Source organism: Salmo trutta, unplaced genomic scaffold (genome assembly GCF_901001165.1).
Source record: "Salmo trutta unplaced genomic scaffold, fSalTru1.1, whole genome shotgun sequence".
NCBI classification, from domain to species: domain Eukaryota; kingdom Metazoa; phylum Chordata; class Actinopteri; order Salmoniformes; family Salmonidae; genus Salmo; species Salmo trutta.
In genome coordinates this window covers 1,148,845-1,175,905 of record NW_021823456.1, presented here as the reverse complement: position 1 = coordinate 1,175,905, position 27,061 = coordinate 1,148,845, and the positions used below count along the sequence as shown (strand labels likewise).

Genomic DNA, 27,061 nt, shown 5'->3' with positions numbered 1-27,061 from the left:
GAGCGACAGAGAGAGAGAGACAGAGAGAGACAGAGAGAGAGACAGAGAGAGAGAGAGAGAGAGAGAGGGACAGAGACAGAAAGAGAATTAAGTCGAATTATTTGCCTTTAAATACGTTACATTAAAGATTCAGAATTGTAATTAAGAAACAACAGGCGCTGTCAGCCTATAACACGGGTTAGTGAACACGCCACAGACCGCTGCTTCATTCCACTAACAGCTTCAAAAGGAAATAAAGACCCAAGGAAATGAACACGGAACATCTCAATATAGTACTGGGAGGCATTGTGTGTGTGTGTGTGTGTGTGTGTGTGTGTGTGTGTGTGTGTGTGTGTGTGTGTGTGTGTGTGTGTGTGTCGAGATACACTCTTCTCTCTAAACTTTCAGCAATTAAAAGGGAATATGAAGTGATTGTAAAGAGGCTAACTTATCTCCCTCTCTGAATGGGTAAGTGTGTAATAGGGATTAGATGAAAGAAAAGGAAATATGGCTTGGTATAAAAATGTGAATATGTGAGAGTTTGTTTAGTTTAAATATGGAAATGAACTGGTGTCTTCATCACAGCAATACTACCACAATTGAGAAGAGCAGGAGGTACTTCAATATGTTCAATGAAGATTCTTTCAGATGCCCAACAAGGGGCCTCCCGAGTGGCGCAGTGGTCAGTGATCGGGAGACCCATGGGGACGGCGCACAATTGGCCCAGCGTCGTCCGGGTTAGAGGAGGGTTTGTCCGGCAGTGATGTCCTTGTCCCATCGCGCTCTAGCGACTCCTGTGGCGGGCCGGGCGCAGTGCACGCTGACACGGTCGTCAGGTGTACGCCGTTTCCTCCGACACATTGGTGCGGCTGGCTTCCGGGTTAAGCGGGCATTGTGTCAAGAAACAATGCGGCTTGGCTGGGTTGTGTTTCGGAGGACGCACTGCTCTCGACCTTTGCCCCTCCTGAGTCCGTACGGAAGTTGCAGCGATGAGACAAGACTAACTACCAATTGGATACCACAAAATTTAGGATAAAAAGGGGTAAAAGTAAAAAATAAATCAAATTAAAAGTATTAATCTACTTCAATATGTTCAATGAAGATTCTTTCTAAAACACAACAGAAATAAATAATCCACTTAAAGTTTCAAGTTTTATTAGTCGTACCTACGGGATACACATGGGAATACGCCATCCAAATAAATGCTGACTTGCAGGTTCCTTCCTCAATGAAATAACAATAAGAAATAATACAAGTGTAGCCCGTCTTTTCAGCTAGCCATCAGGATACTAGGAAGAGGAGGCTGTGTACCAGTCTCTTCAGCTAGCCATCAGGATACTAGGAAGAGGAGGCTGTGTACCAGTCTCTTCAGCTAGCCATCAGGATACTAGGAAGAGGGGCTGTGTACCAGTCTCTTCAGCTAGCCATCAGGATACTAGGAAGAGGAGGCTGTGTACCAGTCTCTTCAGCTAGCCATCAGGATACTAGGAAGAGGAGGCTGTGTACCAGTCTCTTCAGCTAGCCATCAGGATACTAGGAAGAGGAGGCTGTGTACCAGTCTCTTTCAGCTAGCCATCAGGATACTAGGAAGAGGAGGCCGCGTAGCCCGTCTTTTCAGCTAGCCATCAGGATACTAGGAAGAGGAGGCTGTGTACCAGTCTCTTCAGCTAGCCATCAGGATACTAGGAAGAGGAGGCTGTGTACCAGTCTCTTCAGCTAGCCATCAGGATACTAGGAAGAGGAGGCTGTGTACCAGTCTCTCCAGCTAGCCATCAGGATACTAGGAAGAGGAGGCTGTGTACCAGTCTCTTCAGCTAGCCATCAGGATACTAGGAAGAGGAGGCTGTGTACCAGTCTTTTCAGCTTGCCATCAGGATACTAGGAAGAGGAGGCTGTGTACCAGTCTCTTCAGCTAGCCATCAGGATACTAGGAAGAGGAGGCTGTGTACCAGTCTCTTCAGCTAGCCATCAGGATACTAGGAAGAGGAGGCTGTGTACCAGTCTCTTCAGCTAGCCATCAGGATACTAGGAAGAGGAGGCTGTGTACCAGTCTCTTCAGCTAGCCATCAGGATATAGGAAGAGGAGGCTGTGTACCAGTCTCTTCAGCTAGCCATCAGGATACTAGGAAGAGGAGGCTGTGTACCAGTCTCTTCAGCTAGCCATCAGGATACTAGGAAGAGGAGGCTGTGTACCAGTCTCTTCAGCTAGCCATCAGGATACTAGGAAGAGGCGGCCGCGTAGCCAGTCTGTTCAGCTAGCCATCAGGATACTAGGAAGAGGCGGCCGCGTAGCCAGTCTGTTCAGCTAGCCATCAGGATACTAGGAAGAGGAGGCTGTGTACCAGTCTCTTCAGCTAGCCATCAGGATACTAGGAAGAGGAGGCTGTGTACCAGTCTCTTCAGCTAGCCATCAGGATACTAGGAAGAGGAGGCTGTGTACCAGTCTCTTCAGCTAGCCATCAGGATACTAGGAAGAGGAGGCTGTGTACCAGTCTCTTCAGCTAGCCATCAGGATACTAGGAAGAGGAGGCTGTGTACCAGTCTCTTCAGCTAGCCATCAGGATACTAGGAAGAGGAGGCCGCGTAGCCCGTCTTTTCAGCTAGCCATCAGGATGCTAGGAAGAGGAGGCTGTGTACGAGTCTCTTCAGCTTGGACTCCCACTTTCCTTTCCTTTTAATATGTCAATGAAGATTCTTTCAAAAGCACAACAAAGTATTAATCCAAACAACGACTCTTTGACACTGTCACTGGTGGCAACAGGGACTTGTTGAAGATGAAAGCATCACGTCCTATCGCAACGCATACTATAACATCACGTCCTATCACAACGCACGATATAACCAATCACAACGCATGATATACCATCACGTCCTATCACAACGCATGATATAACATCACATCCTATCACAACGCACGATATAACCAATCACAACGCATGCTATAACATCACGTCCTATCACAACGCACGATATAACCAATCACAACGCATGCTATAACATCACGTCCTATCACAACGCATGATATACCATCACGTCCTATCACAACGCATGATATACCATCACGTCCTATCACAACGCATGATATACCATCCCGTCCTATCACAACGCATGATATACCATCACGTCCTATCACAACGCATGATATAACATCACGTCCTATCACAACGCATGATATACCATCACGTCCTATCACAACGCATGATATACCATCACGTCCTATCACAACGCACGATATAACCAATCACAACGCATGATATAACATCACGTCCTATCACAATGCATGATATAACCAATCACTTTCAAATCCATTCTTCACATAAAGGAGGACTAAAGCAAGCGTGGTCATTGGTTGCCCAATCTAAAGGCTAGGGCTTAGTTTCCCTCCCTTTGAGGTACAAGAGCCGTAGCCTTAACCTTTTCAATTCTTCATGTACTGTTCGTACTGCTCTAATACTTGTCGCCACCAGGTTACCATTCCCTTAGGCACAAAACAGCACCCCAACTCAGAGCCATTGTGGATTTCAAAGCCTCCAGCTGCACCCGCCTTCACTTTGACATGCTACATCCCCATTATGGACACAATAACATGCGTAACACAGACCGAGAGCGCAGAGGAGCTATTCACCATCACACAGAGTCCCAATCAACTCCAGAACTCATCGCTGTCATCTCCAGGGAGAGAGGAAGGAAAGAGGAAAGAAAAGGTCCGCTACAGCCACCCAAGCTCCACGTCCGAGTCCCAAATGGCCCCCTATTCCCTACATAGTGCACTACATTTGACCAGAGCCCAATGAGGCCCTAGGCTGCACTATATAGGGAATAGGGTACCATTTGGGATACAGACCAGATCCAGACAGTAAATGCCACTTAATAAAAGGCAATGATTTTATTCCCCCCCTCACTCACGTATCTCCTTAAGTATCCAGCACTTCAGCCATACTCACCATCAATCATCGTTGAACAGCCATAAGTGACAGCCATTTCCTGCTATTACCGGGCAGCAGAAAGCAGGGAGAGCTGTGTGTGTTCACGCGTGAACGTGTGGATGTGTGTCGAGTCCCTTAACATCATCGTACTATTATGAGAGGTCCCTGGAGTCTCCAGAGTTTCACGGAGGAGAGCAAAGGTGAATCTATTGTCATGTCCCAGGGTAAATGTGTCAGTCCTGCAGCCTCAGAATGTCTGCGGCATTTTTTGGGGGTTCTTTCTCCCATCGATCTCAGCATGCACAAGAAGCACGAAAGAATAGTGGGACATGAAACTAGCCAGAAGTTGGACACTAACTGAAGTCAGACTCTACGGAACTACAGATGTTGGTAGGTGTAAATGGTACAGCAAGACAGACATACTGTCTTTGTGCGTGACGGATGGACACAACACATTAAGAGGTCGCTGTAGAATCATCTCGATACTACACGAGACAAGAAAGCCTAATTAAGAAAACAGACAAGCAGCTTGATAAACCCATAGCAGCGTATTTCATCCTATCTGTGTTCATAAATCAGCATGTTGATTATGGCCCCCCCCCTCCCTCCCAGTGTTACACTAATTAACGACAGGGATCAGGACCGCATGAAATTACAGCCAACATTAACGGCTGGTTAACACAGGGGATTGTGACAGATCTGTGACAATCTGAGTGTGTGTGTGTGTGTGTGTGTGTGTGTGTGTGTGTAAAAGTTTTACAACAGTCGCTACATCAAAATAATAACCACATCTGTCATCGCAACGCTTCCCTTTTGGTTATGCAGCGGGTGACTAGCCGGGAAAACAACACAACAGGAAAAGGAAAGAGAAGTCAGGCATGAAAAGCGTGACTCTATAGGGGTCGTCTGTGGTGGTATTCACAGTACGCAACACTACCTCTCACACACTGTTCTGTTACCTACTCTGAACGTTCTCACAACACCTCCAGGAAGTCACATGGTTCAGAGTAGGAAAGTAGAACTTGTCTGCCAATCAAAAGTCCACAAACTACTGGGTCAGTGGAACCCACATCACATGACAACCAGGAGCTTTACCTGTGTATCAACTGGTACAAAAGTGGAGTGGGAAAATGGTTGGATAAATTAAAGCGGGTATTGTTTGATGTTGTAGGTGTGGGGTAGAGGATGTTTTACAGTAGTTGGTGTTGCTCAGAACAATGTACAGTCGTGGCCAAAAGTTTTGAGAATAACACAAATATTTAATTTCCACAAAATTTGCTGCTTCTGTGTCTTTAGATATTTCTGTCAGATGTTACTATGGAATACTGAAGTATAATTACAAGCATTTCATAAGTTTCAAAGGCTTTTATTGACAATTACATAAAGTTGATGCAGAGTCAATATTTGCAGTGTTGACCCTTCTTTTTCAAGACCTCTGTAATCTGCCCTGGCATGCTGTCAATTAACTTCTGGGCCACATCCTGACTGATGGCAGCCCATTCTTGCATAATCAATGCTTGGAGTTTGTCAGAATTTGTGGGGTTTTGTTTGTCCACCTGCTTCTCTCCTCTCGAGGATTGACCACAAGTTCTCAATGGGATTAACGTCTGGGGAGTTTCCTGGCCATGGACCCAAAAATCAATGTTTTGTTACCCGAGCCACTTAGTTATCACTTTTGCCTTATGGCAAGGTGCTCCATCATGCTGGAAATTGCATTGTTTGTCACCAAACTGTTCCTGGATGGTTGGGAGAAGTTGCTCTCGGAGGATGTGTTGGTACCATTCTTTATTCATGGCTGTGTTCTTAGGCAAAATTGTGAGTGAGCCCACTCCCTTGGCTGAAAAGCAACCACACATATGAATGGTCTCAGGATGCTTTACTGTTGGCATGACACAGGACTGATGGTAGCGCTCACCTTGTCTTCTCTGGACAAGCTTTTTTCCGGATGCCCCAAACAATCGGAAAGGGGATTCATCAGAGAAAATGAATTAACCCTAGTCCTCAGCAGTCCAATCCCTGTACCTTATGCAGAATATCAGTCTGTCTCTGATGTTTTTCCTGGAGAGAAGTGGCTTCGTTGCTGCCCTTCTTGACACCAGGCATCCTCCAAAAGTATTTGCCTCACTGTGCGTGCAGATGCACTCACACCTGCCTGCTGCCATTCCTGAGCAAGCTCTGTACTGGTGGTGCCCCGATCCCGCAGCCGAATCAGCTTTAGGAGACGGTCCTGGCGCTCACTGGACTTTCTTGGGCGCCCTGAAGCCTTCTTCACAACAATTGAACCGCTCTCCTTGAAGTTCTTGATGATCCGATAAATGGTTGATTTAGGTGCAATCTTACTGGCAGCAATATCCCTGCCTGTGAAGCCTTTTTTTTTGCAAAGCAATGATGACGACATGTTTCCTTGCAGGCAACCATGGTTGACAGAGGAAGAACAATGATTCCAAGCACCACCCTCCTTTTGAAGCTTCCAATCTGTTATTCGAACTCAATCAGCATGACAGAGTGATCTCCAGCCTTGTCCTCATCAACACTCACACCTGTGTTAACAAGAGAATCACTGACATGATGTCAGCTGGTCCTTTTGTGGCAGGGCTGAAATGCAGTGGAAATGTTTTTTGGGGATTCAGTTCATTTGCATGGCAAAGAGGGACTTTGCAATTAATTGCAATTCATCTGACCACTCTTCATAACATTCTGGAGTATATGCAAATTGCCATCATAAAAACTGAGGCAGCAGACTGTGAAAATGTATATTTGTGTCATTCAAAACTTTTGGCCACGACTGTACTGTTGAATGGTGTTTTACAGTAGTAGGTGGTTAAGAACTATGTACTGTTGAATGGTGTTTTACAGTAGTTGGTGGTTTAGAACAATGTACTGTTGAATGGTGTTTTACAGTAGTTGGTGGTTTAGAACAATGTACTGTTGAATGGTGTTTTACAGTAGTTGGTGGTTTAGAACTATGTACTGTTGAATGGTGTTTTACAGTAGTAGGTGGTTAAGAACTATGTACTGTTGAATGGTGTTTTACAGTAGTTGGTGGTTTAGAACAATGTACTGTTGAATGGTGTTTTACAGTAGTTGGTGGTTTAGAACAATGTACTGTTGAATGGTGTTTTACAGTAGTTGGTGGTTTAGAACTATGTACTGTGTTTTACAGTAGTTGGTGGTTTAGAACACATCTGTATACATGTGGCCCTTGTTTGGACACTGTGTTAACAAACCTCCAAACGAGCTTCAATGCCATACAACACTCCTTCTGGGGCCTCCAACTGCTCTTAAACGCAAGTAAAACTAAATGCATGCTATTCACCCGATCGCTGCCTGCACCTGCCCACCCGACTAGCATCACTACTCTGGACGGCTCTGACTTAAAATATGTGGACAACTACAAATACCTAGGTGTCTGGTTAGACTGTAAACTCTCCTTCCAGACTCATATCAAACATCTCCAATCCAAAGTTAAATCTAGAATCGGCTTCCTATTTCGCAACAAAGCATCCTTCACTCATGCTGCCAAACATACCCTCGTAAAACTGACCATCCTACCGATCCTCAACTTCGGCGATGTAATTTACAAAATAGCCTCCAACACTCTACTCAGCAAACTGGATGCAGTCTATCACAGCGCCATCCGTTTTGTCACCAAAGCCCCATACACTACCCACCACTGCGACCTGTATGCTCTCGTCGGCTGGCCCTCGCTACATATTCGTCGCCAGACCCACTGGCTCCAGGTCATCTATAAGTCTATGCTAGGTAAAGCTCCGCCTTATCTCATCTCACTGGTCACCATAACAACACCCACCCGTAGCACGCGCTCCAGCAGGTATATCTCACTGGTCATCCCCCAAAGCCAACACCTCCTTTGGCCTCCTTTCCTTCCAGTTCTCTGCTGCCAATAACTGGAAAGAATTGCAAAAAACACTGAAGTTGGAGACTTATATTTCCCTCAATAACTTTAAGCACCAGCTATCTGAGCAGCTTACCGACCACTGCAGCTGTACATAGCCCATCTGTAAATAGCCCATCCAACTACCTCATCCCCATATTGTTTTTATTAACTTTTTATGCCCTTTTGCACACCAGTATTTCTACTTGCACATCAGCATCTGCACATCTATCACTCCAGTGTTAATTTGCTAAATTGTAATTACTTCGCTACTATGGCCTATTTATTGTCTTACCTCCTTACTTCATTTGCACACACTGTATACAGATTTTTCTATTGTGTTATTGACAGTATGTTTGTTTATCCCATGTGTAACTCTGTGTTGAAAATGACAACTTGTTCTCAACTGGCCTACCTGGTTAAATAAAGGTGAAATATACATTTTAAAAAAGAACAATGTACTATTGAATGGTGTTTTACAGCAGTTGATGTGTCTCAGAACAATGTACTGTTAGATGGGGTGTATGAGGTGTATGGAAACAGAGTAACATACTGTTAGATGGGGTGTATGGAAACAGAGTAACATACTGTTAGATGGGGTGTATTGAAACAGAGTAACATACTGTTAGATGGGGTGTATAAGGTGTAGTGAAACAGAGTAACATACTGTTAGATGGGGTGTATAAGGTGTATTGAAACAGAGTAACATACTGTTAGATGGGGTGTATTGAAACAGAGTAACATACTGTTAGATGGGGTGTATAAGGTGTAGTGAAACAGAGTAACATACTGTTAGATGGGGTGTATGAGGTGTATGGAAACAGAGTAACATACTGTTAGATGGGGTGTATAAGGTGTATGGAAACAGAGTAACATACTGTTAGATGGGGTGTATAAGGTGTAGTGAAACAGTAACATACTGTTAGATGGGGTGTATAAGGTCTAGTGAAACAGAGTAACATACTGTTAGATGGGGTGTATAAGGTGTATGGAAACAGAGTAACATACTGTTAGATGGGGTGTATAAGGTGTAGTGAAACAGAGTAACATACTGTTAGATGGGGTGTATAAGGTGTAGTGAAACAGTAACATACTGTTAGATGGGGTGTATAAGGTGTATTGAAACAGTAACATACTGTTAGATGGGGTGTATAAGGTGTATTGAAACAGTAACATACTGTTAGATGGGGTGTATAAGGTGTGTGTATGGAAACAGGGTAACATACTGCTGGATGCGCTGTATGGGCAGTGGGAGCAGGTCCTCTAGTTTACAGTTGTGGAACTCTGGTCTGGACTCCTGGAGCTTCTTAAACCTTCTAAAGGCCTTGTTCTTCTTTACCTGGAGCTGAGGACAGAGAACAGACACCATTTAATATTCACCCTGAGTCCTCCACTAACAGAGGAGAGCGAAGAGTTTGACAGAGATGACCTCTCAGAACAGAACATGCCACAGGACAGTCAGTTTCTAAATCAAGGGCATTTCAACTCCCTCCAACGAGGGTGAGCTGCTGTGAACATCAAAAACACTTGTGAAAGTAGCAACCAGAACAACTGTCCACAACCGATAGAATCCTGTCCTGAGACTGTTTTAACAGCAGCCTGTCTCATCACACATATCGCCATCTCTCTGTGTGGCCCCTGTCGCTGTCTGTCTGTGTGGCCCGTCTGCCTGTGTGGCCCCTGTCTGCCTGTGTGGCCCCTGTCGCTGTCTGTCTGTGTGGCCCCTGTCGCTGTCTGTCTGTGTGGCCCCTGTCGCTGTCTGTGTGGCCCCTGTCTGCCTGTGTGGCCCCTGTCTGCCTGTGTGGCCCCTGTCTGCCTGTGTGGCCCCTGTCGCTGTCTGTCTGTGTGGCCCCTGTCGCTGTCTGTCTGTGTGGCCCCTGTCGCTGTCTGTCTGTGTACTCCCCCCAACACCAATCACCTTTATGTCAGTCATTATCTCTCTGGGTTGGCAGTCAGGGTGGAAGGGGAAGTCTGTGTGTGAGAGTGACAATATGTGTGTGTTTGTGAGCGTGTTTGTGAGCGTCTGTGTGTGTGTGTGTGTGTTTGAGCACGCTCTCATTAAATATGCACGGGTAAATCATGTCAACATGAGTGTCAACAATATGACAACAGAAAGAGAGACTAATCTTGTCAGCCATCAAAACTAGCATGGCTGCTGTAGGGCCCAAGAAAATCAGCGTTTACGGAAAACGCGGACAGAATCCAGACATTAAAACGCAACTCAATAATATTTAAAAAAAATCTATTGAACTTTCATTCCGGTGAACCATAAGACATGACCATAATGCATCAGGGATTGGTGTTTTCATGCAGCTTTCTGAAACGCCACAGGAATTCCCCTGCCTGTGTGTGTAACAGCCGTTAGCGATAATGTTAATGACACCAGTATTCTGGTAGAGCAGGAAAGGCTCAATTAAAATGTTAACTACAAAAAGTAGCCTAGCTGGCAGAATGGGATCATGATTATTTGCATTCATCCAGTGGCCATTTTTTTCGCAAACTCTGCAATCACAAGAGCATCACAGCAACACAGTCCGTGCTATCTGGGATCCTTGGGACCTCCTTGCCGCGTTGAAATTTAAAAACGGTTACGGTAAGCATTATGGTAAGGGTTATGGTTAGGGAAAGGGTTCCCGAGTGGCGTAGCGGTCTAAGGCACTGCAACTCAGTGCTAGAGGATTCACTACAGACCCTGGTTCGATTCCGGGCTGTATCACAACTGGCCGTTATTGGGAGTACCATAGTGGGGAGCAAAATTGACCCAGCGTCGTCCGGGTTTGTTCTTAACTGACTTGCCTAGTTAAATAAAGGATAAATAAAATAAAGGATTAAGGCTACGGTTTAGGGTAGGGACATCCCAAGGATCCCAGATAGCACTGACCACAGCAACACCTCAATCAATCAACAGTCTCTTCCTGGTGCACACTGACCACAACAACACCTCTTAACCAATCAAGTCTCTTCCTGGTGCACACTGACCACAATAACACCTCTTAACCAAATCAACAGTCTCTTCCTGGTGCACACTGACCACAATAACACCTCTTAACCAATCAACAGTCTCTTCCTGGTGCACACTGGAATTAAAGGGTAACTACATCCCCCCAACAATGGAAATTTCTTCAATATTTCCAAGACGTAAAAAACGGTCTCCTGATGTGGTTTAAACATTGTTGTGGACTTAAAAATATCCATTTGTGTTTTCTATAAAAAAGATTTAAAATGATTCTGAGAGCCAAAAACCTGGAAAAAGGGAAACCAGGAAAAACCAAACGGAGAAAAGGGAATTTGGTGTGTTTACACTGCGATGATGAGCTCAACGTGAGAGGAATCACTGATGAACAAGAGGGAAATCAGAAACTAACATTTCAACACTATGGAGCTAACATCTCTGTGAGTGAAGACCTCAAACCTAAAATACTGCTTACTGAAGAGCCACGACATCTCTACCTACCTAGCATCCTCTCCTAGTCACCTGTGGTTGGTTACCTGTGGTTGGTTACCTGTGGTTGGTTACCTGTGGTTGGTTACCTGTGGTTAACCCTGCACGGAGCCGACAGCTGCAGTGATATGAATGTCTTTGGTTAAGAGGAAGGATGAGTCTGTCTGCAGATAGACCATTGACTGATCTCATTGATTAGGAACAGAGCAGGGGAGTTGGAATTGATTCCTCCACCGGGTCTACATAGCTAACACGCCTGTAATTGCTGAAACATGGGGCTGTGTGTTATTAGCGTGTTAGAGACCCGTTAGCGTGTTAACAGGCTGAGGTGATAAAAACAGTGCCTTCTGAAAGTATTCATACCCCTTGACTTATTCCACATTGTGTTGTGTTACAGCCTGAATTGAAAATAGATTCACACACCCACCTACACACAATACCAGATAATGACAAAAATTAAAAACATGTTTTTAGAAATTGTTGCAAATGTATTGAAAATGAAATACAGAAATATAATTTACATAAGTATTCACACCAGAGTCAACACTTTGTATAAAACACATTAGGCAGCGATTACAGCTGTGAGTCTTTTTGGGCAAATCTCTAAGAGCTTTGTACACATGGATTGTACAATATTTGTCCATTATTCTTAAAAAAAAAATGATTCAAGCTCTGTCAAGTTGGTTGTTGATCATTGCTCGACAGCCATTTTCAAGTCTTGCTGGAGATTTCCAAGCCGATTTCAATTCAAACTGTAACTAGGCCACTCAGGAACATTCAATGTCGTCTTGGTAAACAACTCCAGTGTAGATTTGGCCTCATGTTTTATGGTTATTGTCCTGATGAAAGATGAATGTCTCCCAGTGTCTGTTGGAAAGCAGACTGAACCAGGTTTTCCTCTAGGATATTTCCTGTGCTTATAGCTGTATTCCATTTCTTTTTATCCTAAGAAACTCCCTTCAGATGATAAGCATACCCATAACATGATGCAGCTATTTTTTTTTTTCAGTATTACTTACAGTACCAGTCAAAAGTTTGGACACACCTACTCACTCAAGGATTTTTCTTAATTGTTTCTATTTTCTACATTGTAGAATAATAGGGAAGACATAAAAACAATGAAATAACACATATGGAATCATGTAGTAACCACATTTTTTTTTTTAAATAAATAAATAAATAGAAATATATTTTATATTTGAGATTCTTCAAAGTAGTCACCCTTTCCCTTGACAGCTTTGCACTCGCTTGGCATTCTCTCAACCAGCTTCATGAGGTAGTCACCAGGAATGCCTTTCAATTAACAGGTGTCTTCTTAAAAGCTAATTTGTGGAATAGCTTTCCTTCTTAATGCGTTTGAGCCAATCAGTTGTGTTGTGACAAGGTAGGGCTGGTATACAGAAGATAGCCCTATTTGGTAAAAGACCAAGTCCATATTATGGCAACAACAGCTCAAATAAGCAAAGAGAAACGACAGTCCATCATTACAGTCCATCAATATGGAACATTTCAAGAACTTTGAAAGTTTCTTCAAGTGGAGTTGCAAAAACCATCAAGCTCTATGATGAAACTGGCTCTCATGAGGACCGTCACAGGAAAGGAAGACCCAGAGTTACCTCTGCTGCAGAGGATAAGTCCATTAGAGTTAACTGCACCTCAAATTGCAGCTCAAATAAATGCTCCACAGAGTTCAAGTAACAGACACATCTCAACATCAACTGTTCAGAGGAGACCGCGTGAATTTTTTTTTTACCAGGTAAGTTGACTGAGAACACATTCTAATTTACAGCAACGACCTGGGGAATAGTTTCAGGAGAGAGGGGGATGAATGAGCCAATTGTAAGCTGGGGATGATTAGGTGGCCGTGATGGTATGAGGGCCAGATTGGGAATTTAGCCAGGACACCAGCATTAACACCCCTCCTTTTACAATAAGTGCAATGGGATCTTTAATGATCTCAGAGAGTCAAGACACCCGTTTAACGTCCCATCCGAAAGACGGCACCCTACACAGGGCAATGTCCCCAATCACTGCCCTGGGGCATTGGGATATTTTTTAGACCAGAGGAAAGAGTGCCTCCTACTGGCCCTCCAACACCACTTCCAGCAGCATCTGGTCTCCCATCCAGGGACTGACCAGGACCAACCCTGCTTAGCTTCAGAAGCAAGCCAGCAGTGGGATGCAGGGTGGTATGCTGCTGAACCAGGACTTCATGGTTGAATTGCTGCAAAGAAACCACTACTAAAGGACACCAATAAGAAGAAGAAGATACCTGCTTGAGCCAAGAAACACGAGCAATGGACATTAGACCAGAGGAAATTTGTCCTTTGGTCTGATGAGTCCAAATTTGAGATTTTTGGTTCCAACCACCGTGTCTTTGTGGGATGCAGAGAAGGTGAACAGATGATATACGCATTTGTGGTTCCCACCGTGAAGCATGGAGGAGGAAGTGTAATGGTGATTTGCTGGTGATACTGTCTGTGATTTATTTACAATTCAAGGCACACTTAACCAGCATGGTTACCACAGCATTCTGCAGTGATGCACCATCCTATCTGGTTTGCGCTTAGTGGGACTATAATTTATTTGTCAACAGGACAATGCCCAACACATCTCCTGGCTGTGTAAGGGCCATTTAACCTGGCCTCCAAAATCACCCAACCTCAAACCAATTGAGATGGCTTGGGATGAGTTGGACCGCAGAGTGAAGGAAAAGCAGCCAACAAGTGCTCAGCATATGTGGGAACGCAATTCCTCATGAAGCTGGTTGAGAGAATGCCAAGTGTGTGCAAAGCTGTCATCGAGGCAAAGGAGAATACTTTAACACTGTTTTGGTTACTACATGATTCCATATGTGTTAGTTCATCATTTTGATGTCTTCACTATTCATCTACAATGTAGACAATAGTAAAACATAAAAGAAAAACCCTTGAATGAGTAGGTGTCCAAACTTTTGACTGGTACTTTAAGTGCCTTATTGCAAATAGGATGCATGTTTTGGAATATGTTTATTCTGTAGAGGCATCCTTCTTTCCCCTCTGTTATTTAGGTTAGTATTGTGGAGTTTGTACAACTGTCACAGCGGTCGATGAAAGGGGACCAAGGCACAGCGTGTAGAGTGCTCATTCTTACTTTATTTGATGAGAACACTTAAACAAAATAACAAAACGACAGCCAGCAGTTCCGTAAAGTACTCAGACAAAACGGAAAACAACTACCCACAACCCCAAAGGAAAAACAGGGTGCCTAAGTATGGCTTCCAATCAGAGACAACGAAAGACACCTGCCTCTGATTGGAAACCATACCCGGCCGAACATGAAAACCACACATAGAAAATGATAACTAGAACAAACCCACATAGAAACAGAAAACCCAAAATACGTACAAAACAAACCCCCCCTGCCACGCCCTGACCACTCTACTATGGCAAATGACCTCTTTCACTGGTCAGGTGACAGTACCCCCCCGAAGGTGCAGACCCCGACTGCACACAAACCAAAACCCCACAAAAACAACCCTAAACAAAAAGGGAGGGAAGGGAGGGTGGCCACCGTCCGTGACGGCTCCTGTGCTACACCCAGACCCTCCGCCAATCCTCCAGCTACGGAGGTGGCTCCGGCTCCGGGCGTAGCCCCCGTTCTGCCCGCAGATCCCTCTGCTTCTGGAACCCTGACCTGTGGATCATTACCAGAGGTTCTGCGCTGCCGACCGCCGCCGGAGGCTCCGGGCTGAGGACCGCCGCCGGAGGCTCCGGGCTGAGGACCGCCGCCGGAGGCTCCGGGCTGAGGACCGCCGCCGGAGGCTCAGGGCTGAGGACCGCCGCCGGAGGCTCAGGGCTGAGGACCTTTGCTGCAGGCTCCGTGCCATGGATCATCACTACTGGCTCTGGGCCATGGATCATCACTGGAGGCTCCGGGCCATGGATCATCACTGGAGGCTCTGGGCCATGGATCATCACTGGAGGCTCTGGGCCATGGATCATCACTGGAGGCTCTGGGCCATGGATCATCACTGGAGGCTCTGGGCCATGGATCATCACTGGAGGCTCTGGGCCATGGATCATCACTGGAGGCTCCGGGCCATGGATCATCACTGGAGGCTCCGGGCCATGGATCATCACTGGAGGCTTCGGGCCATGGATCATCACTGGAGGCTTCGTGCCATGGATCATCACTGGAGGCTTCGTGCCATGGATCATCACTGGAGGCTTCGTGCCATGGATCATCACTGGAGGCTTCGGGCGATGGATCATCACTGGAGGCTCCGGGCGATGGATCATCACTGGAGGCTTCGTGCCATGGATCATCCCTACAGGCTCTGGGCCATGGATCATCACTGGAGGCTTCGTGCCATGGATCATCACTGGAGGCTCCGGGCCATTGATCATCACTGGAGGCTTCGTGCCATGGATCATGCCTACAGGCTCTGGGCCATGGATCATCACAGGAGGCTTCGTGCCATGGATCATCCCTACAGGCTCTGGGCCATGGATCATCACTGGAGGCTTCGTGCCATGGATCATCACTGGAGGCTTCGTGCCATGGATCATCCCTACAGGCTCTGGGCCATGGATCATCACTGGAGGCTTCGTGCCATGGATCATCACTGGAGGCTCGGGCCATTGATCATCACTGGAGGCTTCGTGCCATGGATCATCCCTACAGGCTCTGGGCCATGGATCATCACTGGAGGCTTCGTGCCATGGATCATCACTGGAGGCTTCGTGCCATGGATCATCCCTACAGGCTCTGGGCCATGGATCATCACTGGAGGCTTCGTGCCATGGATCATCACTGGAGGCTCCGGGCCATTGATCATCACTGGAGGCTTCGTGCCATGGATCATCCCTACAGGCTCTGGGCCATGGATCATCACTGGAGGCTTCGTGCCATGGATCATGCCTACAGGCTCTGGGCCATGGATCATCCCTAAAGGCTCCGGGCCATGGATCATCACTGGAGGCTTCGTGCCATGGATCATCACTGGAGGCTTCGTGCCATGGATCATCACTACAGGCCCCGGCCATGGATCATCACTGGAGGCTTCGTGCCATGGTTTATCACTGGAGGCTTCGGACCATTGATCATCACTGGAGGCTTCCTACGGGGAGCTGGAACCGGTCTCAACAGACTGGGGAGACGCACTGAGGACCGCTTGCTCAAAGCAGGCACAGGCCGTACTGGGCTATGGAGGCGTACTGGATGAAGAGTGCGAGGAGCAGACACAGGACGCACTGGGCCTTGGAGGCGCACTGGAGGTCTGGCGCTTAGGGCTGGCACAACCCGTCCTGGCTCGATCTTAACCATAGCCCAGCGAGGGCGGGGAGCTGGAATAGGCTGCACTGGGTTGAGCTGGCGAACTGGGGTTACCGTGCGTAGAGCTGGCGCAGGATAACCTGGGCCGAGGAGACGCACCGGAGACCAGATATACGTTGAACCGGTGCACTTCTCCCTGGCTGCCGGCCAACTCTAGCACGCAACGGTGAGGAGCTTGCACCGAGCGCACGGGGCTGTGAGTGCGCATGGGCGACACCGTGCGCACAACACGGTGCTTCTACCGTCACTCGCTCCCCACGGTAAGCACGGGGAGTTGGCTCAGGTCTTAACCTCGCCTTCGCCAATCTACCCGTGTGCCCCCCCAAAAGAATTGTTTGGCCGCTGCCTCTCGGCCTCTTCTTGCCTGCCTAGCCGTTCCTGCCAGTATCGTCGTTCCACCTTCACTGCCTCAATCTCCCACTGTGGACAGCGATACTCCCCAGGGCTTGTCCAGGGTCCTGACCCATCTAAGATCTCCTCCCAGGTCCACTCCTCTGAACCATACTGCTGGGTCCTGCTCTTCCTCCTCGAGAATGCACGCTGCTTGGTCCGTTGGTGGTGGGTAGTTCTGTCACAGCAGTCGATGAAAGGGGACCAAGGCACAGCGTGTAGAGTGCTCATTCTTACTTTATTTGACACAAACAAAATAACAAAAACGTATATATAAAATATATATTTTTTTTTTTTATCTACCAATCAGTGCCCTTCCTTGCGAGGCATTAACCTTGGTATTTGTGGTTGAATCTGGGCTTAAAATTCACTCCTGAATTGAGGGACTTTACAGATAATGTGTGGGGTACAGAGATGGGATAGTCATTCATCAACCATGTTAACCTCTATTATTGAACAAGGAATGAGTCCATGCAACTAACTTTGCGATATGTTAAGCACATTTCTACTCCTGAATGTATTTAGGCTTGACCTAACACCGTGAAATGCTTGCTTACAAGCCCTTAACCAACAGGTCAAGAAAATATTTATCAAATAAACAAAAGTAAAAAATGTTTTTTTTTTTAAGTAACAATAAAATAACAATAATGAGGCTATATACAGGGGGTAGAGGTTAGTTGAGGTAATTTGTACATGTAGGTAGGGGAGACGTGACTATGCATAGATAATAAACAGCGAGTAGCAGCAGTGTACAAAACAAATGGGGGGGATCAATGTAAATAGTCCGGTGGCCATTTGATTAATTGTTCAGCAGTCTTATGGCTTCGGGGGTAGAAGCTGTTAAGGAGCCTTTTGGTCCTAGACTTGGCGCTCCGGTACCGCTTGCCGTGCGGTAGCAGAGAGAACAGGGTGACTGGAGACTGACAATTTTTTGTGCCTTTTTCTGACATTGCCTAGTATACAGGTCCTGGATGGCAGGAAGTTTGGCCCCAGTGATGTACTCAGCCATACGCACTACCCTCTGTAGTGCCTTGCGGTCAGAGGCCGAGCAGTTGCCATAGCAGGCCGTGATGCAATCGGTCAGGATGCTCTCGATGGTGCAGCTGTAGAACCTTTTGAGGATCTGAGGACCCATGCCAAATCTTTTCAGTCTCCTGAGGGGGAAAAGGTTTTGTCGTGCCCTCTTCACGATTGTCTTGGTGTGTTTGAACCTCGATAGTTTGCTTGTGATGTGGACACCAAGGAACTTGAAACTCTCGACCTGCTCCACTACAACCCCGTCGATGAGAATGGGGGCGTGCTCAGTCCTCCTTTTCCTGTAGTCCACAATCATCTCCTTTGTCTTGATCCCCTTGAGGGAGACGTTGTTGTCCTTGCACCACACGGTCAGGTCTCTGACCTCCTCCCAATAGGCTGTATCATAGCTGTCGGTGATCAGGCCTACCACTGTTGTGACGTCAGCAAACTTAACGATGGTGTTGGAGTCGTGCTTGGCCACGCAGTCGTAGGTGAACAGGCAGTACAGGAGGGGACTAAGCATGCATCCCTGAGGAGCCCCTGTGTTGAGGATCAGCGTGGCACGTGTAGTTGCCTAACCTGACACCAGATGGGTGCAATGAAATGTGTTGTTTTACAGGGTCAGCCATTGTAGTATGATAGGTGCAGTGTAATGTGTTGTTTTACAGGGTCAGCCATTGTAGTATGATAGGTGCAGTGTAATGTGTTGTTTTACAGGGTCAGCCATTGTAGTATGATTGGTGAAGTGAAATGTGTTGTTTTACAGGGTCAGTCACAGTAGTATGATAGGTGCAGAGTAATGTGTTGTTTTACAGGGTCAGACACAGTAGTACAGCACCCCTAGAGCAAATTAGGGTTCAGTGCCTTGCTCAAGGACACAGATTTTTCCACGGATCTACACTTCCTTAAGTGAAGCAAATCTGGCTGCACCCTATTCAGTGCACTACTTTCGGTCTGGCCAAACGAACAAGGCTAAATAAAAAAGGCACAACAAATGTGTTTCTGTCCTCAGACCAACGTCATTAACCAGACGTGTTTCTGTCCTCAGACCGACGTCATTAACCAGACGTGTTTCCGTCCTCAGACCGACGTCATTAACCAGACGTGTTTCTGTCCTCAGACCGACGTCATTAACCAGACGTGTTTCTGTCCTCAGACCAACGTCATTAACCAGACGTGTTTCCGTCCTCAGACCGACGTCATTAACCAGACGTGTTTCCGTCCTCAGACCAACGTCATTAACCAGACGTGTTTCTGTCCTCAGACCGACGTCATTAACCAGACGTGTTTCTGTCCTCAGACCGACGTCATTAACCAGACGTGTTTCTGTCCTCAGACCGACGTCATTAACCAGACGTGTTTCTGTCCTCAGACCGACGTCATTAACCAGACGTGTTTCTGTCCTCAGACCGACGTCATTAACCAGACGTGTTTCTGTCCTCAGACCGACGTCATTAACCAGACGTGTTTCTGTCCTCAGACCGACGTCATTAACCAGACGTGTTTCTGTCCTCAGACCAACGTCATTAACCAGACGTGTTTCTGTCCTCAGACCGACGTCATTAACCAGACGTGTTTCTGTCCTCAGACCGACGTCATTAACCAGACGTGTTTCTGTCCTCAGACCGACGTCATTAACCAGACGTGTTTCCGTCCTCAGACCCGACGTCATTAACCAGACGTGTTTCTGTCCTCAGACCGACGTCATTAACCAGACGTGTTTCCGTCCTCAGACCGACGTCATTAACCAGACGTGTTTCCGTCCTCAGACCAACGTCATTAACCAGACGTGTTTCCGTCCTCAGACCGACGTCATTAACCAGACGTGTTTCCGTCCTCAGACCAACGTCATTAACCAGACGTGTTTCTGTCCTCAGACCGACGTCATTAACCAGACGTGTTTCCGTCCTCAGACCAACGTCATTAACCAGACGTGTTTCTGTCCTCAGACCGACGTCATTAAGCAGACGTGTTTCTGTCCTCAGACCGACGTCATTAAGCAGACGTGTTTCTGTCCTCAGACCGACGTCATTAACCAGACGTGTTTCCGTCCTCAGACCGACGTCATTAACCAGACGTGTTTCTGTCCTCAGACCGACGTCATTAACCAGACGTGTTTCTGTCCTCAGACCAACGTCATTAACCAGACGTGTTTCACTCCTCAGACCAACGTCATTAACCAGATGTGTAATATCCTCAGACCTACAGAACAAATCATTAAATCAGACATAACATTGAGGCATGTCAGTAGACAGTGAAGCAAAGTGTTTCCAGTGGGAGAGTGTAATCTAACAGGCATAATGCCAGATCATTTAATTTCCTCCATATTATCAGTCCTCAGTGAGGTACTTCATCCATGCTGCTGATAGAGGTACAGGTCCTTTATGAGCTACAGGGATAATTAGCACAGATACTATCCCCATCGCACCTTTTTAGTGTCAAATGATGGAGGGATGGAGGGAGGCTGTAACACTTAGGACATCCGTAATGATGGAGAGACAGAGATGGAGGCTGTACCACTTAAGACAGCCTTAATGATGGAGAGAGAGAGAGGGACGGAGGTTGTACCACTTCAGAGCCTTAATGATGGAAAGACAGAGACAGAGGGATGGAGGCTGTAACACTTAAGATAGCCTTAATGGAGAGAGAAACAGTGACAGTGTAGGTCTACAATCTTGTCCCTGACATCTATATAGTCTTGTATGGGGTGGTCTATATAGTCTTATACAGTCCTGTATGGGGTGGTCTATATGGTCTTAACCAGTCCTGTATGGGGTGGTCTATATAGTCTTATACAGTCCTGTATGGGGTGGTCTATATAGTCTTATACAGTCCTGTATGGGGTGGTCTATATAGTCTTATACAGTCCTGTATGGGGTGGTCTATATAGTCTTATACAGTCCTGTATGGGGTGGTCTATATAGTCTTATACAGTCCTGTATGGGGTGGTCTATATAGTCCTGTATGGGGTGGTCTATATAGTCTTATACAGTCCTGTATGGGGTGGTCTATATAGTCTTAACCAGTCCTGTATGGGGTGGTCTATATAGTCCTGTATGGGGTGGTCTATATAGTCTTATACAGTCCTGTATGGGGTGGTCTATATAGTCTTAACCAGTCCTGTATGGGGTGGTCTATATAGTCCTGTATGGGGTGGTCTATATAGTCTTAACCAGTCCTGTATGGGGTGGTCTATACAGTCCTGTATGGGGTGGTCTATATAGTCTTAACCAGTCCTGTATGGGGTGGTCTATATGGTCTTATACAGTCCTGTATGGGGTGGTCTATATAGTCTTATACAGTCCTGTATGGGGTGGTCTATATAGTCTTATACAGTCCTGTATGGGGTGGTCTATATAGTCTTATACAGTCCTGTATGGGGTGGTCTATATAGTCCTGTATGGGGTGGTCTATATAGTCTTATACAGTCCTGTATGGGGTGGTCTATATAGTCCTGTATGGGGTGGTCTATATAGTCTTATACAGTCCTGTATGGGGTGGTCTATATAGTCTTAACCAGTCCTGTATGGAGTGGTCTATATAGTCTTATACAGTCCTGTATGGGGTGGTCTATATAGTCTTATACAGTCCTGTATGGGGTGGTCTATATAGTCTTATACAGTCCTGTATGGGGTGGTCTATATAGTCTTATACAGTCCTGTATGGGGTGGTCTATATAGTCTTAACCAGTCCTGTATGGGGTGGTCTATATAGTCTTATACAGTCCTGTATGGGGTGGTCTATAAAGTCTTAACCAGTCCTGTATGGGGTGGTCTATATAGTCTTATACAGTCCTGTATGGGGTGGTCTATATAGTCTTATACAGTCCTGTATGGGGTGGTCTATATAGTCTTAACCAGTCCTGTATGGGGTGGTCTATATAGTCCTGTATGGGGTGGTCTATATAGTCTTATACAGTCCTGTATGGGGTGGTCTATAAAGTCTTAACCAGTCCTGTATGGGGTGGTCTATATAGTCTTATACAGTCCTGTATGGGGTGGTCTATATAGTCTTATACAGTCCTGTATGGGGTGGTCTATATAGTCTTAACCAGTCCTGTATGGGGTGGTCTATATAGTCCTGTATGGGGTGGTCTATATAGTCTTATACAGTCCTGTATGGGGTGGTCTATATAGTCCTGTATGGGGTGGTCTATATAGTATTAACCAGTCCTGTATGGGGTGGTCTATATAGTCTTATACAGTCCTGTATGGGGTGGTCTATATAGTCTTATACAGTCCTGTATGGGGTGGTCTATATAGTCTTAACCAGTCCTGTATGGGGTGGTCTATATAGTCTTATACAGTCCTGATTGGGGTGGTCTATATAGTCTTATACAGTCCTGTATGGGGTGGTCTATATAGTCTTATACAGTCCTGTATGGGGTGGTCTATATAGTCTTAACCAGTCCTGTATGGGGTGGTCTATATAGTCTTAACCAGTCCTGTATGAGTGGTCTATATAGTCTTATACAGTCCTGTATGGGGTGGTCTATATAGTCTTATACAGTCCTGTATGGGGTGGTCTATATAGTCTTATACAGTCCTGTATGGGGTGGTCTATATAGTCTTATACAGTCCTGTATGGGGTGGTCTATATAGTCTTATACAGTCCTGTATGGGGTGGTCTATATAGTCTTATACAGTCCTGTATGACAGCTTTGAACGCTATAGGCCCAAATCAGACAAATGTTTTTGTTTTGCCAAGCATCTCCAATGATACGTATTGAATACATATTCATGAAACATATTGACTCTATATGCATGTGTCAGATTACAACATGGAGGTCACCCTCAGTCCATGTAATTGATCAGCTATAACACAAATAGCAATTTAGGTGTTCTTACCGGAACACAGAACCTCACAGGGTTCTGAGAGTTGTTGTTCACAACGATAGAATAAGAAGTGGTGTTCTTACCGGAACACAGAACCTAACAGGGTTCTGAGAGTTGTTGTTCACAACGATAGAATAAGAAGTGGTGTTCTTACCGGAACACAGAACCTCACAGGGTTCTGAGAGTTGTTGTTCACAAAGATAGAATAAGAAGTGGTGTTCTTACCGGAACACAGAACCTCACAGGGTTCTGAGAGTTGTTGTTCACAACGATAGAATAAGAAGTGGTGTTCTTACCGGAACACAGAACCTCACAGGGTTCTGAGAGTTGTTGTTCACAACGATAGAATAAGAAGTGGTGTTCTTACCGGAACACAGAACCTCACAGGGTTCTGAGAGTTGTTGTTCACAACGATAGAATAAGAAGTGGTGTTCTTACCGGAACACAGAACCTCACAGGGTTCTGAGAGTTGTTATTCACAACGATAGAATAAGAAGCGGTGTTCTTACCGGAACACAGAACCTCACAGGGTTCTGAGAGTTGTTGTTCACAACGATAGAATAAGAAGCGGTGTTCTTACCGGAACACAGAACCTCACAGGGTTCTGAGAGTTGTTGTTCACAACGATAGAATAAGAAGTGGTGTTCTTACCGGAACACAGAACCTCACAGGGTTCTGAGAGTTGTTGTTCACATCGATATAATAAGAAGTGGTGTTCTTACCGCCAGGACCTTGTTGGCGTTCTGGATGTTGTCTATGTAGGTAACGTAGTGGTGGAGGTGAGGACAGAAGTCATCAAATCCTCGCCCAAAGTCCCCGTTCTCCAGACGGACCAACAACGTCCTGCACAGAGTAGAGAGAGACAATTAATAGTGATAATCACCATCAACAACACATCCTCATGCAAGATAACAAGTCAAGATAATCACAATATAGTATTGGCAACTAAGTATCGTGACAATATCGTATCGTCCCTGGAAATTCCCTGCCCTAGAAATATTGCAATGAACATCACGGTACGATATTCTCACAATACTTAGGTGACGATACGATAAGTAGATCTGATTCTATATGTAGATCGGATTCTATATGTAGTGTGATTAGGAATTGGTTGGTATAGGTATAGCGGGTGTAGGTATAGCGGGTGTAGGTATAGCGGGTGTCGGTATAGCGGGTGTAGGTATAGCGGGTGTTGGTATAGCGGGTGTAGGTATAGTGGGTGTCAGTATAGCGGGTGTAGGTATAGCGGGTGTAGGTATAGTGGGTGTCAGTATAGCGGGTGTAGGTATAGCGGGTGTAGGTATAGCGGGTGTAGGTATAGCGGGTGTTGGGTCTCGTGTGGCTCAGTTCGTAGAGCATGGTGTTTGCAACGCCAGGGTTGTGGGTTCGATTCCCACGGGGGACCAGTACGGAGAAGGAAGAAAAAAAAAATGAAATGTATGAAATGTATGAAATGTATACATTCACTACTGTAAGTCACTCTGGATAAGAGCGTCTGCTAAATGACTAAAATGTATAGGTATAGTGGTTATAATGGGTATAGGTGGTATAGTGGGTATAGGTGGTATAGTGGATATAGGTATAGTGGGTATAGGTGGTATAGTGGATATAGGTATAGTGGGTATAGGTGGTATAGTGGGTATAGGTGGTATAGTGGGTATAGGTGGTATAGTGGGTATAGGTGGTATAGTGGGTATAGTGGGTATAGGTGGTATAGTGGGTATAGAGGGTATAGTGGGTATAGGTGGTATAGTGGTATAGGTGGGTACAGGTGGTATAGTGGGTATAGGTGGTATAGTGGGTATAGGTACAGTGGGTACAGGTGGTATAGGTGGTATAGTGGGTATAGGTGGTGTGGGTATAGTGGGGGGGGGAAGTATTTGATCACTGCTGATTTTGTACGTTTGCCCACTTACAAAGAAATGATCAGTCTATAATTTTAATGGTAGGTTTATTTGAACAGTGAGAGACAGAATAACAACAACAAAAATCCAGAAAAACGCATGTCAACAATGTTATAAATTGATTTGCATTTTAATGAGGGAAATAAGTATTTGACCCCTCTGCAAAACATGACTTAGTACTTGGTGGCAAAACCCTTGTTGGCAATCACAGAGGTCAGACGTTTCTTGTAGTTGGCCACCAGGTTTGCACACATCTCAGGAGGGATTTTGTCCCACTCCTTTTTGCAGATCTTCTCCAAGTCATTAAGGTTTCGAGGCTGACGTTTGGCAACTCGAACCTTCAGCTTCTTCCACAGATTTTCTATGGGATTAAGGTCTGGAGACTGCCTAGGCCACTCCAGGACCTTAATGTGCTTCTTCTTGAGCCACTCCTTTGTTGCCTTGGCCTTGTGTTTTGGGTCATTGTCATGCTGGAATACCCATCCACGGCCCATTTTCAATGCCCTGGCTGAGGGAAGGAGGTTCTCACCCAAGATTTGACGGTACATGGCCCCGTCCATCGTCCCTTTGATGCGGTGAAGTTGTCTTGCCCCCTTAGCAGAAAAACAACCCCAAAGCATAATGTTTCCACCTCCATGTTTGACGGTGGGGATGGTGTTCTTGGGATCATAGGCAGCATTCCTCCTCCTCCAAACACGGCGAGTTGAGTTGATGTCACAGAGCTCCATTTTGGTCTCATCTGACCACAACACTTTCACCAGTTGTCCTCTGAGTCATTCAGATGTTCATTGGCAAACTTCAGACGGGCATGTATATGTATTCTTGAGCAGGGGGACCTTGCGGGCGCTGCAGGATTTCAGTCCTTCACGGCGTAGTGTGTTGTTGTTTTCTTGGTGACTATGGTCCCAGCTGCCTTGAGATCATTGACAAGATCCTCCCGTGTAGTTCTGGGCTGATTCCTCACCGTTCTCATGATCATTGCAACTCCATGAGGTGAGATCTTGCATGGAGCCCCAGGCCGAGGGATATTGACAGTTCTTTTGTGTTTCTTCCATTTGTGAATAATCGCACCAAATGTTGTCACCTTCTCACCAAGCTGCTTGGCGATGGTCTTGCAGCCCATTCCAGCCTTGTGTAGGTCTACAATCTTGTCCCTGACATCCTTGGAGAGCTCTTTGGTCTTGGCAATGGTGGAGAGTTTGGAATCTGATTGATTGATTGATTCTGTGGACAGGTGTCTTTTTTTTTACAGGTAACAAGCTGCGGTTAGGAGCACTCCCTTTAACTTCTATGGGCAACGTGGGACGCTAGCGTCCCACCCGCGGTACACACTATCAACAGCCAGTGAAATATCAGAGCGCCAAATTTGAAAACAACAAAATGTCATAATTCAAATTTCTCAAACATACAACATATATTACACCATTTGAAAGATAAACATCTCCTTAATCTAACCATGTTGTCCGATTTCAAAAGGCTTTACGGCGAAAGCATAAAGTTAGATTATGTTAGGAGAGTACATAGACAAAACATTACACACAGCCATTTTCAATGCAAGAACAGGCGTCACCAAAAGCAGAAAACCAGCTAAAATTATGCACTAACCTTTGACAATCTTCATCAGATGACACTCCTAGGACATTATGTTAGAACACAAAATGCATGTATTGTCTATCAAGTTCATATTTATATCCAAAAACAGCATTTTACAATGGCGATGATGTTCAGAAAATATTTTGCCTCCAAAAATGCCGGTGAATCAGAACAACAAATTACTCATTAGAAACGTTGATAAAATATTGAACAGTTATTCAAAGATTTATAGATTAACATCTCCTGTATGTAATCGCGTTGACAGATTTAAAAATAACTTTACTGGGAAAGCACACCTTGCAATAATCTGACTACTGTGGTCAGAAAAAAACAGCAGGCAATTATAGACACCGGCCATCTTGGAGTCATCTAAACGCATAAATAGCATTATAAATATTCACTTACCTTTAATAATCTTCATCAGAAGGCACTTCCAGGAATCCCAGGTCCACAATAAATGTTGTTTTGTTCGATAAAGTTCATAATTTATGTCCAAATAACTCCATGTCGTTTGCGCGTTCAGTAGGCTACTCAAAATGTAGGGCGCGCGAGGGAAATGTGACGACGAAAGTCAAGAAAAAGTTATATTTACGTTCGTTCAAACATGTCAAACGTTGTATAGCATCAATCTTCAGGGCCTTGAGAACGTGAAACTTCAGTAATATTCCAACCGGACCCCATGCTATGTCTTGAAAAACGTTTTGGAACACAGGTATCCTCTCACATGAACGCGCCCTATGAACTCAATGGATTTTCAGGGCACC

The 27,061-nt window shown here is 45.6% G+C and overlaps 1 protein-coding gene across 3 annotated transcripts in view; it reads right to left on the bottom strand.

The window, feature by feature from the left end:
* Positions 1–8,838: 8,838 nt before the first annotated feature.
* LOC115191039 (rho guanine nucleotide exchange factor 39-like) overlaps positions 8,839–27,061 on the bottom strand; it is a 35,496-nt gene continuing 17,273 nt past the window's right edge. Inside the window, exons 5-6 of one of the 3 annotated variants that reach the window (XR_003877495.1) lie at positions 23,523–23,643; positions 8,839–9,145 (exon numbers count right to left, since the gene is read on the bottom strand). Coding sequence is in view for 2 of the 3 variants with exons in the window: in XM_029749040.1 (XP_029604900.1) it covers positions 8,981–9,145; positions 23,523–23,643 (286 nt within the window). In the remaining variant the exon portion in view is untranslated. The remainder of the gene's footprint in view (positions 9,146–23,522; positions 23,644–27,061) is intronic. The other 2 variants (XM_029749040.1, XM_029749039.1) reach the window with 2 other exon arrangements.